The sequence below is a fragment of the Somniosus microcephalus genome, chromosome 12 (genome assembly GCF_052327205.1).
Source record: "Somniosus microcephalus isolate GS21.2 chromosome 12, FLI_Smic_1.0, whole genome shotgun sequence".
NCBI lineage: Eukaryota > Metazoa > Chordata > Chondrichthyes > Squaliformes > Somniosidae > Somniosus > Somniosus microcephalus.
The window spans coordinates 45738370-45754577 of NC_140998.1; the positions used below are offsets into that span (position 1 = coordinate 45738370).

General features: G+C 48.1%; 1 protein-coding gene across 6 annotated transcripts in view; it reads right to left on the reverse strand.

The window, feature by feature from the left end:
* Window positions 1-16208, reverse strand: part of ppp4r4 (protein phosphatase 4, regulatory subunit 4) — a 176567-nt gene that overhangs the window by 19410 nt on the left and 140949 nt on the right. For 4 of the 6 annotated variants that reach the window (XM_086002766.1, XM_086002768.1, XM_086002769.1 and 1 more), the window contains 3 exons: window positions 7495-7639; window positions 5636-5677; window positions 5449-5523 (listed from right to left, as the gene is read on the reverse strand). In XM_086002766.1, coding sequence (XP_085858892.1) covers window positions 5449-5523; window positions 5636-5677; window positions 7495-7639 — 262 coding nt within the window. The remainder of the gene's footprint in view (window positions 1-5448; window positions 5524-5635; window positions 5678-7494; window positions 7640-16208) is intronic. The other 2 variants (XM_086002770.1, XM_086002767.1) reach the window with 1 other exon arrangement.

Below are 16208 nucleotides of genomic sequence, written 5' to 3' on the forward strand. Positions count from 1 at the left end.
AGGTCATTGAGTAATACGCCTGGGGAACCAAAGAAGGTCCGCATCTGTGGGGATTTTAAGGTGACAGTGAACCCAGTCCTTCACACGGTACAATATCCACTTCCACGGATTGAGGATATTTCGCCTTGCTATCTGGAGGTAAACACTTCACCAAAATTGATCTGGCCCAGGCGTACCTGCAAATGGAGGTAGAAGAAGCCTCGAAACAATACCTCACGATCAACACTCAAAGGTCTCTACCAATACAACCGGCTGGTGTTCGGGGTAGCATCGGCTCCGGCTATTTGGCAAAGGGCAATGGATTCCAGGGACCCAGTGTTATTTGGACGACATCCTGGTCACGGGCGAAAATGACAGTGATCACCTCGCCAACCTGGAGCAGGTGCTCACTAGATTGAAGGAATATGGGCTCCGAGCTAATCGCCACAAATGCGAGTTTTTCCAGAAGCAGATCTCGTATTGTGGCCACGTTATTGATGAAGAGGGGTTACACAAGTCCCCTGAAAAGATTGAGGCAGTAGTCAAGGCTCCAGCACCGGAAAATGTGTCACAACTGAGGTCGTTCCTCGGGCTGGTGAACTACTACCATAAGTTTTAACCAAATTTGTCTACAGTATTACACCCACTGAACACCCTACTGCAAACGGGGGTACCATGGAAGTGGAATGACGAATGTAAACGAGCTTTCCAGAAGTGCAAAGAATTGATCACATCGAAAGAGGTGTTGGCCCATTTCATCCCAGCACTACCAATTCGGTTGGCATGTGATGCATCAGCCTATGATTTGGTCCGGTGCTGTCGCACAAATTCCCAGACGGGCTGGAGAGGCCAGTAGCCTTTGCGTCTCGGTCATTAACCTCAGCCGAGCGCAACTACACCCAGATCGACAGGGAGGCCCTCAGCCTAGTATGGGGAGTAAAAAAATTCAACCACTATCTGCATGGGCAGAAGTTCACCTTGCTGACTGACCACCAACCACTTGTCTCCATCTTTAATCCAAAGAAGGGCGTTCCGGTGATGACTGCACAGCGGTTACAAAGATGGTCCCTTTTTCTAGGGGCGAACCAATATGAAATAGAGTATAAGGGCACGAAACAGCATGGAAACTCTGATGGGCTATCACGCCTGCCACTGCCTACTGTGGAGGAAGCACCAGCAGTGGACCCTATTGAAATATTTTATTCGTCGATAATTGAACGATTGCCAGTAACTAACGCGGATATAGAGAAGGAGACCCGCAATGATCCGACACTGTCTCGGGTATATGATTTGACGGTGAAGGGATGGCCAACACATGGCGACTCACTGTTGCCAGCATTCTCATCCAGAAGAGAACAGCTGTCAGTATGCCAGGGGACAGTGATGTGTGGATCCCGAGTGGTAATTCCACCCAAGTTAAGGGAGAGAGTGCTCAATGAGCTTCACGAAGGTCATCTGGGAGGGGTGAAAATGAAAAGCCTTGCTAGGGCTTATGTGTGGTGGCCGGGGATCGATCAACAAATCGAGGACCTAACCAAGAGCTGCTCAGGATGCCAGAAGGTCCAAAATGCACCACCACATGCCCCTCTACACCCATGGGAGTGGCCCTCCTCGCCATGGCAACGGGTGCATATTGATTTTGCTGGTCCATTCATGGACTCAATGTTCTTAATAGCAGTGGATGCGCACTCGAAATGGCCTGAGGTGATCAAAATGTCCTCAACCACTACAGAGAAAACGATTGCAGTCCTACGGACCATATTTGTCAGGAATGGCTTGCCAGAGCAGATTTGCTCTGATAACAGACCACAGTTTGTGTCTGAAGAGTTTCGGAAATTTATGAGAAGGAATGGGGTAAGGCATTACACATCCGCCCCGTATCATCCAGCCACAAATGGATTGGCTGAGAGGTTCGTACAAACCTTTAAAAAGGCGATAAGGGCCATGTGCGATGATGAAATTCCACTACAGCATAAGGTGGACAATTTCCTGTTAGCCTACAGAAATGCGACACATGCAGTTACCAACCAGACCTCGGCCATGATGTTCTTTAACCGAAGGTTGAGATCTCGTCTGGATTTGCTCAGACTAAATGTGCGAAGAAATTTTGAGGATAAGCAATTCCAGCACATCAATGAGAAGCCGACAAGGAGCTTCAATGTAGGACAACCAGTCTTGGCCCGCGACTACCGAACAGAGAAATGGCAACCCGGAACGATATGCACACGGCAGGGGCCATTAATGTACACAGTGGATGTCGGGGAGAACATTGTGAGACGCCACGTCGACCAGATCCGAGCGTCACAGGAACGAGTCAACCCCATGTCTCGCGTACCTGGGGATGAACCCGACATACTGGTAGCATCTACCTCAGAAACAGTAGCAGCGGAAACTGATGAACTAACCGACGAAAGGGGGCCAGAATCGCCTCCGCACCAAGAACAAGAACCTCAGGAAAGGCGCGATCCAGAAAGGTTCAGGAAGCCGCCCCAAAGACTGAATCTATAAATGGACTATTTCAGTTTAATGTGCATGTTGAAGTGTTAACTGTTATTTGAATGTTATGGGTACTGTTAATCTAAAAGGGGAGGAATTGTAGTGTATGTACCTTTAAGAGAGAACTACTTTTACAGCTCCTGTATACTGCAGTACCGGCAGTGACCACACCTGTATAGAAGCCTTGAGCATGCTTCTGCACTGTTAGTCTTTAGACTACCCTCCTCCAGAAAACACCTGTTGATTGTTAAGTTACAGCCTCCGTCTAGTTATTGGAAAACATCATACTTTAAGAATCACGGATTCAAGAGCGCTCTCTTCCGCCTCCAACACCCCCCCGCGCTCTCTTCCCCCTCCAAACCCCCTCGCGCTCTCTTCCCCCTCCAACCCCCCCTCGCGCTCTCTTCCGCCTCCAACGCCCCCCCCGCGCTCTCTTCCGCCTCCAACGCCCCCCCGCGCTCTCTTCCGCCTCCAACGCCCCCCCGCGCTCTCTTCCCCCTCCAACCCCCCCTCGCGCTCTCTTCCCCCTCCAACCCCCCCTCGCGCTCTCTTCCCCCTCCAAACCCCCTCGCGCTCTCTTCCGCCTCCAACGCCCCCCCCGCGCTCTCTTCCGCCTCCAACGCCCCCCCCGCGCTCTCTTCCCCCTCCAAACCCCCTCGCGCTCTCTTCCCCCTCCAACCCCCCCTCGCGCTCTCTTCCGCCTCCAACGCCCCCCCCGCGCTCTCTTCCGCCTCCAACGCCCCCCCGCGCTCTCTTCCGCCTCCAACGCCCCCCCCGCGCTCTCTTCCCCCTCCAACCCCCCCTCGCGCTCTCTTCCCCCTCCAACCCCCCCTCGCGCTCTCTTCCCCCTCCAAACCCCCTCGCGCTCTCTTCCGCCTCCAACGCCCCCCCCCGCGCTCTCTTCCGCCTCCAACGCCCCCCCCCCGCGCTCTCTTCCGCCTCCAACGCCCCCCCGCGCTCTCTTCCGCCTCCAACGCCCCCCCCGCGCTCTCTTCCGCCTCCAACGCCCCCCCCGCGCTCTCTTCCGCCTCCAACGCCCCCCCGCGCTCTCTTCCGCCTCCAACGCCCCCCCCGCGCTCTCTTCCCCCTCCAACCCCCCCTCGCGCTCTCTTCCCCCTCCAACCCCCCCTCGCGCTCTCTTCCCCCTCCAAACCCCCTCGCGCTCTCTTCCGCCTCCAACGCCCCCCCCCGCGCTCTCTTCCGCCTCCAACGCCCCCCCGCGCTCTCTTCCGCCTCCAACGCCCCCCCCGCGCTCTCTTCCGCCTCCAACGCCCCCCCCGCGCTCTCTTCCGCCTCCACCCCCTCGCTCTCTCTTCCCCCTCCACCCCCTCGCTCTCTCTTCCCCCTCCACCCCCTCGCTCTCTCTTCCCCCTCCACCCCCTCGCTCTCTCTTCCCCCTCCACCCCCTCGCTCTCTCTTCCCCCTCCACCCCCTCGCTCTCTCTTCCCCCTCCACCCCCTCGCTCTCTCTTCCCCCTCCACCCCCTCGCTCTCTCTTCCCCCTCCACCCCCTCGCGCTCTCTCTTCCCCCTCCACCCCCTCGCGCTCTCTCTTCCCCCTCCACCCCCTCGCTCTCTCTTCCCCCTCCACCCCCTCGCTCTCTCTTCCCCCTCCACCCCCTCGCTCTCTCTTCCCCCTCCACCCCCTCGCTCTCTCTTCCCCCTCCACCCCCTCGCTCTCTCTTCCCCCTCCACCCCCTCGCTCTCTCTTCCCCCTCCACCCCCTCGCTCTCTCTTCCCCCTCCACCCCCTCGCTCTCTCTTCCCCCTCCACCCCCTCGCTCTCTCTTCCCCCTCCACCCCCTCGCTCTCTCTTCCCCCTCCACCCCCTCGCTCTCTCTTCCCCCTCCACCCCCTCGCTCTCTCTTCCCCCTCCACCCCCTCGCTCTCTCTTCCCCCTCCACCCCCTCGCTCTCTCTTCCCCCTCCACCCCCTCGCTCTCTCTTCCCCCTCCACCCCCTCGCTCTCTCTTCCCCCTCCACCCCCTCGCTCTCTCTTCCCCCTCCACCCCCTCGCTCTCTCTTCCCCCTCCACCCCCTCGCTCTCTCTTCCCCCTCCACCCCCTCGCTCTCTCTTCCCCCTCCACCCCCTCGCTCTCTCTTCCCCCTCCACCCCCTCGCTCTCTCTTCCCCCTCCACCCCCTCGCTCTCTCTTCCCCCTCCACCCCCTCGCTCTCTCTTCCCCCTCCACCCCCTCGCTCTCTCTTCCCCCTCCACCCCCTCGCTCTCTCTTCCCCCTCCACCCCCTCGCTCTCTCTTCCCCCTCCACCCCCTCGCTCTCTCTTCCCCCTCCACCCCCTCGCTCTCTCTTCCCCCTCCACCCCCTCGCTCTCTCTTCCCCCTCCACCCCCTCGCTCTCGCTTCCCCCTCCACCCCCTCGCTCTCGCTTCCCCCTCCACCCCCTCGCTCTCGCTTCCCCCTCCATTCAAAAAACACTCTACAAATAGTCACTGCAAAAAGTTAAGCCTTGTTGAATGATGTGTAACTGGGTTTTTAAATGGCAAACGGATTCATAATTACTCCTGAACAACTGTTCTGGCCCTGAAAAACTAATTTTATATTTCTAGAATGTCAAATTTTAAAAATTCCAAGTTTTTAAATATATTTTAGCTTCTACCTTAATCCCATGTGTATGTCCCAATCTTTATTTTGCTCTCTAAAATTAAGAATTGAAGGAAAATCAGTGCATTTTATTTCCTGGTTTGCTGTCTGTGAGAATTCTTCAATGTGATTGGCAGCTTAGCCAGCTTGATGACATCACTGTTGCTGGACGCTGGAGAGCCCCTAGACTTGACGCCAGCATGTAATTAATGTCGGGAGAGGTGAGCGCCACACCACAGAGTTTGCTAGATCTTTATGGGCAGCTTTCGTCGAGGTCAGCAACGAGCGCCATCGCTTCTCCGCTGACCGCAAAATCTGGGCCAATGTAATCCCTCATTCAAATGGTACAAACATTTCAACGTAATACAGATATTACCATTTCTAGAAGCAAATTTTCTTCCTTTTCCTTCTTGTGATCTAGCAAGTCTTTTTCTTGCAACCTTTTGGGAAACTTGAGGAGAACAAACAAGTCACATCCTATTTGCTTAGTAAGTGAATTGCATAATGTGTTTACAGAACAATTGATTGTTTCGGAACAAAGCTGCAGCAAAATGCTAACTTACAGATTCCATGCTAGTTTCCATTCGATCTAATTCCAATGTAATCTAAAAGAAAATCGAGAGTAAAATAGTGTTGGTAGCACTTGAATGGAAATGATGAACACAAAAAATTAAAAATTAATTTCTAAAGAAAAATCACTTTCATCAGGAATTTCCCCCACTGTTGCTTCCAGTCAGTAAACTTCCTCTCCTCCTGTTAAATGACAGAGGGTCCTAACCAACAAATTTCTTCACAGGTTGCATTCGTGATACTATAATACCATTTGATTTGGAAAGAACTAAATAAGCCTTGACTTAGAAACCCACCACCATCTCCAGAAATAAAAATACTTTCAAGAAACAGGGCGAGATGTTTTATATCAGATTTTTAGCTGAAAATAAACTGGCTTCATTGTACACTGGCATGGATTGATTTGCGATAAGCAAATCATTTTGACAGCGTAAACATATGAAATAATGGGTCAGACTGTGCTGGAGCGGGGCATGTCGCGGCCTGCCCAGTTAGTTAGGCTTGTTCGTGCGCGTTTAGATTTTAAAACATTTTGCTCACAAAGTTGCTGGAAGTGCGAGCTGCTAACGGTGCGGCGAGGGCAACAGGGCATCTGGGACCTTGGTGAACAACGGGACGGACAAAGTGCATTTCCTTAACCAATGAGATTAAAGGATTGAGAAATAAACAGAGGAAGGACTGAGGAGGGTGAATTAGACTAGGTGAATTCAATGTCAAATCGGGTAAAGAAGGGCAAATAAAGAGAGGGAAAGAAAGACTGGATTGAGAGAGAGAAAAAAAGAGACAGAAAGGAGAAGTAAGTTTTTTTTTAATGTTAAATTTAACATTTTTAAAATCTCCTAAAACAATTCACAACCTGAAGGAATGAGACTCCACACTTATACTTGTTTACTTTCTGGACAAGAGAGGTTGACTGGCAGTCACCAACAATTATCATGTCATTAAAAGGGTAATTACGCAGTTAATTATGAGACAACTTTCTGTGCCGAGGTTAATTGGTAAATAATGTGCAAATGCTGTAACTTCATGAAAACCACGGGCGAAGCTAACAGCGGAGCTAGTGGCGATTTGCAATTCACGGGGCATCTCTTCCTCGCTACAAGTTGCTGGCCAATTTGCGCGTTAATAACGGCGTTTCGTTTAGGCGCGGTTATTTTTTCAGCAAAATCTAGTCTCTTATAGCTAATTCTAATTTCTTGATTTTTAAAAATAATTAAACAGAATTTACAAGCAAAATGTTGTCTATGAAATATAACATTAATAATATTTATTACCTGGTTATCTAAAATCAAGTGGACTCTTTTTTTTAAAAATTCGTTCACGGGATGTGGGTGTTACCGGCAAGGCCAGCATTTATTGTCCATCCCTAATTGCCAGAGAGAAGGTGGTGGTGAGCCCCCTTCTTGAGTACAACTCAGTGGCTTGCTAGGCCATGTCAGAGGGCAGTTAAGAATCAACCACATTGCTGTGGGCCTGGAGTCACAGAGGCCAGACCAGGTAAGGATGGCAGATTTCCTTCACTAAAGGACATTAGTGAACCAGATGAGTTTTTACAACAATCCAGTAGTTTCATGGTCATCATTACTGATACTAGCTTTTTTAAATTTTATTCCAGATTTATTTAATTAACTGAATTTAAATTCCCCAGCTGCTGTGGTGGAATTTGAACTTGCGTCTCATTAGTCCAGGCCTCTGGATTACTAATCCAGTAACATAATCACTAAGCTACCATACCCATTTTAAATGAACCACTGATTCAGTTACATGGAACAAGTGACCAATCTCAATTGTCATGATTCAAGATCAAACGCAGAATAGCTGGTTGTAAAAAAGTTGCAAGAAGCAAACGTACAATTCTCACTATAGCAGTGACATCTTTGTCCTTTTCCTGACACAGTAATTTCCTAACACAAAGCTCTAGTTGTTGAAGTAGGTGTTTGTCAGCAGGCAGTTTCAACGCAGACTTCAATTTTGGCAGCATGTAACAGAATTTAATCCTGGAGGAATAATCACGAAACCACATATTGAGTTACAGCACGCCACCAGCACCAGTGTCAGTCAATTTTTAAAAAGTCATTTGTATTTTCAAAACGCTTTGCAACCTAACAAAATGCAAGACCCACAAGGAAAATAACTCCTAACATTTTTCTACAACTCTGTTAGGCCACCAAATGGACATTTTCTTTGGTGGGATGGTCTGGTATGTTGAGATCTGTCGTCACACATTTTTCAAAACGTAGCTGTGCGAGTGGTGGAGGGGTGGGGTTGGGAAAGGGGATGAGATGATTTAAAGCCCATAATGCTGCTGTAGGATTGCAGGGTTAAAGTAGAAGAACATCAGTGGGAGGGCATCTTTGCGAAGCTGCTGCAACAGATAATTTATGATTCATTTTAAATACTCAGGCCTGTGATATGTAATTACTGAGGTGTAATTTACCATCATTACATGCCAAACCAGAGAATGGAGTTGGGGAAATTATGCAGAATTTACAACTGTATTTATATGGAGTGGATGATGCTTTCTAATGAGTGCTGTACGGGCATCCAAATCCACAGCTGTAACATCCATAAACCTATAATTAGCACAGCAATTTTTTTTTGGTCAGCCGGCAGTCTGACATACACAGAAACCCATCACCAGACTTAACCCAAGAGTCTCCAAACCAAACTATTGAGAATTACGCCCAAGTAGAATTTCCACTGGTCTGAAATGGAGTGATCATACTTTATTTCTATAGGGAGACGCCCTATTTGCACAAGCCCGACAAGGCTTAGGGATTCCCAAGCTGCGCTGCAGTTCAATGAGTAAAAATCACACAGCTGACCAGTCCACTGCACTGGGAAGTTTCCTGCTGCTTGTCCAGCTAGGACCAGCTGCTCATTCGGTCACTGGCTTGGAGGGTTAGGGATCCCCCCTGGGTCCCATCAAGAAGGTAGATTTGCTGGACAATTATCAGCAGCATCCTAAAATATTGTCTGGCTCGGGTATTGGATTATTGAGCGTTCCAACGAGGTTCAATTCAGTTCCCATTACTAAGTGGGTTATCTTGCAGACAAAAACAAAAATTGCTGGAAACACTCAGCCGGTCAGGCAGCATCTGTGGAGACAACAGACAAGTTAACATAAGAACATAAGAAATAGAAGCAGTAGTAGGCCATACGGCCCCTCGAGCCTGCTCCGTCATTCAATAAGATCATGGCTGATCATCGACCTCAACTCCAGTATCCCGCCCTATCTCCATAGCCCTTGATTCCCCTAGAGTCCAAAAATCTATTGATCTCAGCCTTGAATATAATCGCAGCCCTCTGGGGTAGAGAATTCCAAAGATTCACAACCCTCTGAGTGAAAAAATTCCTCTTCATCTCAGTCTTAAATGGCCTACCCCTTATCCTGAGACTATGCCCCTAGTTCTAGACACTCCAGCCAGGGGAAACAACCTCTCAGCATCTACCCTGTCAATCCCCTTCAGAATCTTGTATGTTTCAATGAGATTACCCCTCACTCTTCTGAACTCCAGAGAGTATAGGCCCATTCTACACAATTTCTCATCATAGGACAGCCCTCTCATCCCAGGAATCAATCTAGTGAACCTTCGTTGCACTGCCTCCAAGGCAAGTATATCCTTCCTTAGATAAGGAGACCAAAACTGTGCACAGTACTCCAGGTGTGGTCTCACCAAGGCCCTGTACAATTGTAGCAAGACTTCCTTACTCTTATACTCCAACCCTCTCGCAATAAAGGCGAACACGCCATTTGTCTCATTACACAATACAAGATTTAAAATAACCTGCTCCTGGTTGGTTCCATGACATATTGTTCTAGGAAACTGTCCCAAATGCATTCCATGAACTCGTCCTCCAGACTACCTTTGCCAATTTGATTTGTCCAGTCTATATGAAGATTAAAGTCCCCCACGATTATTGCATTACCTTTGTTACAAGCTCCTACTATTTCTTGATTAATATTGTATCTAACGGTATAGCTACTGTTACGGGGCCTATAAACTACTCCCACCAGTGTTTTCTGCCCCTTGTTATTCCTCATCGCCACCCGTACCGATTCTACTTCCTGATCTTCCGAGCCGAGATCCTTTCTCTCTACTGTCCTTATGTCATCCTTTATCAGGGCTACTCCCCCTCCTTTTCCATTAAACATTTCAGGTAAGAATTCCTGGTCAGAACTGGAAGATGTTACTCCACAGATGCAGCGGAGTGGTTTCCAGTATTTTCTGTTTTAGTTTCAGATTTCAGCAGCTGCAGTATTTTGCTTTTTGTTCATCTTGTGGACAATTTGACTCCAGTGAATGAGTAGATAAACAATTCAAGATCAACAGACTTTAGAACCAGTGATCAACCCTTCCCCTACCCCATATTATATTTCTACATAGCATTACTGCCCCTTACAGAAGTACTACATATAGATGATGGCATATTAAGAAACAATTGTTAAGAGTTTTACCAATATAATTGGAAATATTTTTGCAAATAGCGAAAATAAAATCTTAACCTCCCTCAAATAAACTATATACATATCTAAGAATAACACAGCTACTTTTTAAAAATGAATACTTTGTCCTTTTCTGGAACAATAAGTTCCTAAAATAAAGCTCCAGTTGTTGAAGTAGGTATTTGTCAGCAGGCAATTCCAGTACAGACATCAATTTTGGCAATGTACAACAAACTTTAGTCATGTAATATTAATTGTGAAACTGTATATTGTAATTTACAGCATACCACTAGCACATATGTTGGCAATTTTATGAGAATTATATTTGCACTTTCAAAGTAGTTTTCTGTCAAAATATATGCTTTGCAATGAAAAAAGTTAAGAAATTTTTCTGTAGCTTTGTCAAACCTGTAACATTTTACTCTTTTCTAGGTGTCATCTAGTATTGCTGCTTCAATTTTGGTTTGGAATGCTTGTACATATTTTAGCATTTTATGAAAACAGTACAATTTTAGCAAGCCCTGAATCATCAAAATGCTTTAATGGGCAAATACACTATAAAATCATAGAAATTTATGGCACAGAAGGAGGCCATTCGGCACCAAAAAAGGGGTATCCAGCCAAATCCCACTTTCCAGCTCTTGGTCCGTAGCCTAGTAGATTATGGCACTTAAAGTGCACATCCAAGTACTTTTTTAATGTGATGAGGGTTTCTGCCTTTACCACCCTTTCAGGTCGCGAGATCCAGACCGCCACCACCCTCTGGGTGAAAAAAGTTCTCAACTCCCCTCTAATCCTTCTACCAATTACTTTAAATCTATGCCCCCTGGTTACTGACCTCTCTGCTGAGGGAAATGGGTCCTATCTATCCACTCTAGGCCCCTCAATTTTATACACCTCAATTAAGTCTCCCTTCAGCCTCCTCTGTTCCAAAGAAAACAACCCCAGCCTATCCAACCTTTCCTCATAGCTAAAATTCTCCAGTCCTGGCAACATCCTCGTCAATCTCCTCTGTACCCTCTCTAATGTAATCACGTCTTTCCTGTAATGTGGTGACCAGAACTGTACGCAGTACTCTAGCTGTGGCCTAACTAGTGTTTCATACTGTTCAAGTATAACCTCCCTGCTAACAAAGGAAAATATCCCGTATGCTTTCTTATCCACCTGTCCTGCTACCTTCAGGGATCTGTAGACATGCACGCCAAGGTCTCTCTGTTCCTCTACCCTTCTCAGTATTTTACCATTTATAGTGTATTCACTTGCCTTGTTAGCCCTCCCCAAATGCATTACCTCACACTTCTCCGGATTGAATTTCATTTGCCAATTTTCTGCCCATCTGACCAGTCCATTGAAATCTTCCTGCAGTCTACAGCTTTCTTCTTCACTATCAACCACACGGCCAATTTTTGTATCATCCGCAAGCTTCTTAATTATGCCCCATATATTGAAGTCTAAATCATTGATATATACCACAAAAAGCAAGGGACCTAGAACGGAGCCCTGCAGAACCCCACTGGAAAAAGCCTTCCAGTCACAAAAACACCCATCGACCATTACCCTTTGCTTCCTGCCACTGAGCCAATTTTGAATCCAACTTGCCACTTTCCCTTGGATCCCATGGGCTTTTACTTTTCTGATCAGTCTGCCATGTGGGACCTTGTCAAAAGCCTTGCTAAAATCCATGTAGACTACATCAAATGCGCTACCTTCATCAATCCTCCTCGATACCTCCTCAAAAAATTCAATCAAGTTAGTCAGACATGATCTTCCCTCAACAAATCCCTCGCTGTCTGTCCTGGTTTCATCCGTGCCTTTCTAAATGACGATCAATACTGTCCTTCAGAATTTTTTTCCAATAATTTCCCCACCACCGAGGTTAGGCTGACTGGCCTGTAATTACTCGGTCTATCCCTTTCTCCCTTTTTTAACAATGGTACAACTTTAGCAGTCCTCCAGTACCACTCCTGTAGCCAGAGAGGATTTGAAAATGATAGTCAGAGCCTCCGCTATTTCCTCCTTTGCTTCTCTTAACAGATTGGGATACATTTCATCCAGGCCTGGCGATTTATCTACTTTCAAAGATGTTAAGCCCCTTAATACTTCCTCCCTCACTGTTTATCTCATTTTCACACTCCTCTTCAACTACAATGTCTGCATCGTCCTCTCTTTTGCGACAGATGCAAAGTATTCATTAAGATCCATACCTACGTCTTCCATCTCCATACACAGGTTATCTTTTTGGTCTCCAATAGGCCCTACTCTTTCCTTAGTTATCCTCTTGCTCGCTCATTATGTATTTATAAAACATCTTTGGGTTTTCCTTGATGTTACTTGCCAATATTTTTTCATGCCCTCTTTTTGCTTTCCTAATTCCCTTTTTAATTTCACCCCTGCACTTTCTATGTGAAAATCAGTATTTAACCCAGTAAGTAATCAACTAAATAGTTGATTTAAGTAGTGCAGGTGTTCAGCATGTGCGCAAATGCTTAAATGTTAAAAGCAGGAACAGAAACGGTTCCGCGGATTGGAAGGTAGCAAGTGTAACCCCACTATTTAAGAAAGGAGGGAAGAGAAAAAACGGGGTATTACAGGCCAGTTAGCCTGACATTAGTGGTGGGGAAAATGCTAGAATCTATTATTAAGGATGTGGTAACAGGGCACTTAGAAAATAATACTAGGATTGGGCAGAGCCAACACGGATTTATGAAAGGGAAATCGTGCTTGACAAATCTATTTGAGTTTTTTGAGGTTGTAACTAGCAGAATAAAGGGGAACTAGTGGATGTGGTGTATTTGGATTTTCATAAGGCATTCGATAACGTGCCACACAAGAGGATATTAAACCAAATTAGGGCTCTTGGGATTGGGGGTAATATACTAGCATGGATTGAGGATTGGTTAACGGACAAAAAAGAGAGTAGGAATAAATAGGTCATTTTCGGGTTGGCAGGCTGTAACTAGTGGGGTACCGCAAGGATCAGTGCTTGGGCCTCAGCTATTCACAATCTAGATCAGTGATTTGGATGAGGGGACCAAATGTAATATATCCAAGTTTGCTGATGATACAAAGCTGGGTGAGAATGTAAGTTGTGAGGAGGATGCAAAGAGGCTTCAAGGGGATATAGACAGGCTAAGTGAGTATATTCTTGCCATAGAGGGAGTGCAACGAAGGTTCACCAGACTAATTCCTGGGATGGGGGGATTGTCCGATGAGGAGAGATTGAGTAGACTGGGCCTATATTCTCTAGAATTTAGAAGAATGAGAGGGGATCTCATTGAAACATAAAAAATTATTACAGGGCTCGACAGGATAGATGCAGGGAGGATGTTTCCCCCTGGCTGGGGAGTCTAGAACCAGGGGTCACAATCTCAGAATAAGGGGTCTACTGAGATGAGGAGAAATTTCTTCACTCAGAGGGTGGTGAATCTTTGGAATTCTCTACCCCAGAGGGCTGTGGAGGCTCAGTCGTGGAGTATATCCAAGACAGAGGTCGATAGATTTTTGGATATTAAGGGAATCAAGGGAGATGGGGATAGTGTAGGAAAGTGGAGTTGAGGTAGATGATCAGCCATGATTTTACTGAATGGCGGAGCAGGCTCAAGGGGCCAAATGGCCTACTCCTGCTCCTTCTTTCTTATGTTCTAATGTTCTTGAACAATGGCCGGAATCTTGTTGGCGTTCAGTGGACGGGATGTGTGGCGGGTCAGCTGTTAAATTTAAAATGATTGACAGCTGGTCAGGAACCCGCTGGCAAAATACGCACATTGGACTTTCCCGACGTATGGTCTGCCAGCGCTGAGCGGACCTGACAGGCAGTGGCGGGAGAGGCAATTAAAATCATTAGTGGCTTGTTTACAGCCACTTATCAATGGTTTTTCCCAGCTTTTTGGATTTGACAGATCGCCCACCGGTTTCCCACTGTGCCTAGAACTCGACTGTGAAGCTGAGGCAGGAGGTCAGTGGCCATTGAAACAGCTGATGAGCTGACAGCTTCAAATATCAAGCAAAAGCTCCCAGCTGATTGAGATATGTTCACCTAACCACTAGCTTCTCTAAACTGCATTTCCACTACAGATTCAGGCTGCTGCAAGTCTTTACACAAGTCTCCATCCAGTCTGACCTCATTACCTCTCCCACCATTGACAGATTGCTTCTGTCATCTCTACTTCACCTGCCATCTATTCCATCAGCATGGGTGCCCTTGAAACTCTCTCACCTTGGTCCTCAGAATCACACCATGATCAGCCCCAACGCCAGCATCACCAGGCACACCAGCAACAACACCAACCTTCTCCGCAATCAACTGATGCTGCATAGGACACAGGGGATCAGCACCAGACGACATTGCTGCCAGGAGGCCAGGGATGGCCTCACCGAGGCCAGGGATGGCCTCACCATGGCCAGATTTACTTAAATGACGCTGTACACCCTGGCTGCCACATGATGACACCACCCCACACCAACACCATAAAGCATCCCTACAGTGCCCAAGCCATTCCTTTCACACTCATCACTATTGCGGGGGATACCGTTATGTCTCACCATGCACTGCAACTCACTAAGCCACTTCCAAAGATGCACACAAATCTGTCCAAGACCCAAAGTGTTGAAAATAAAGGTTTCAATGTTTGACACCACATTAACAGAAACTTTACATAAACATTGCATAAAACACCCAAGTGCCTACCCTTGTGTGTTGCTAGTTGGTATGCTTGCACTAGGATGAGGGTGAGTGTGAGGGGTGGCTAGCAAGGTGGGGATGTGATAATATAGATAGAGAGGGATGGGTGGAGGTGCAAGGTAAGTTAGTGTGAGTAAGGATGTGCAGGAGTAGGGTAGTGAAGGCAGGGTGATGGGGATGTGATGAGAGGCACAGCAGGATGAGGTCGAGTGTGGCTTTGTACTAACATTTCGTGATCTACTGGGATCATTGAAAGGTTTGCGGCACTGCACCCAGGTCCTCCTGACCATATCCCTGCTTGTGCCCTCCGGCTGTGTTGATCTCCTGGGGAGGTCTCGTCCATCCATGGGAAGGGAAGAAGAGCTCCCTGCGTGCTGCGAGTCCCTTCATAAGCATATGGAGGGAGTCATGGGAGCACCTGGGTGCAGCCCTGCACCTCTGCAGTGCTCGTCAGCGTTTACAGCACCTCAATGCTGTAGAACACGGAGAGCACAAATGTCAAAATAAAGTTGGCCATGGTCCCTTTAAGGAAACCGGCTGATGACGAGTCATCAAATATGTCACCAGACCTGCTTCCTCTAATTGGCCGGGAAATGGGTTGGGCAGGCTTAATCAATGGAAAGTCATTTCAGAGTCCGGGATGGAGACAGCAGCGGGGTCGGGACCCACCACCGACCCGCTGAGGTTCGTAAAGTCACGACCAATAGTTCCGCTTTGTTAAACCTCACTGCAACCATTGCTCATTATTTCCAGAGATGTAGGGCTAAAAATTGAGTAGCGTCCCCTTTGGGGCACTAACTTCGCTGGGGTGCTACCTTTAGTATTGAGTGGTAGTGCCCAAAGAGATAAGCAGGGCACCTATTAGAAGTGCCCCACCTCCCTCTTGGTGCTACGTGCCGTGGTATTGCAGGCCTTTCTCCCCTTCTTAAAAGGGAGGGGCCTTGCGCAGAGTGACCCGGGGCCCAGCTGGGCCCTCGGGATCGGGAGTGCCGGCAAAAGAGCCCGGCACGCAAAAGAAGTACTGGGCTCATGGAGCGCAGCACGCCACGCAGGGGGTGGGGGGGTAAGGAGGTCGGGGACGGGAGCGGAGGCAGGTGCTGCCAGGCGGCCAGCAACAAAAATGGCCGCCCCGCACCTCGCCTTTAAATAGCGCCTCCCCGACCGCAGGTAGGCCCCCCCCCGACCCTGTCGGACATAGCGTCCGGCGGTAAGTCAGGGGGCGCTGCCGAAGATCGTGGCCGGGGCGCTGCGCACGGCGATGATGTCATCGCCCGCGGCGTTACCAGTTAGCATCGCCGCTAACCTCCCGCTGAATTTCGCGGGAGGCGTTGGCGGCGCAGCGCCCGGGCGCTAGTTGCTTTGCACCCAGTTGGCGCCTAGGGGCAAAGCAACCAAATTTTTTCCCCATAGGCTTCTATCCCAAAAATTGTTTTCACAA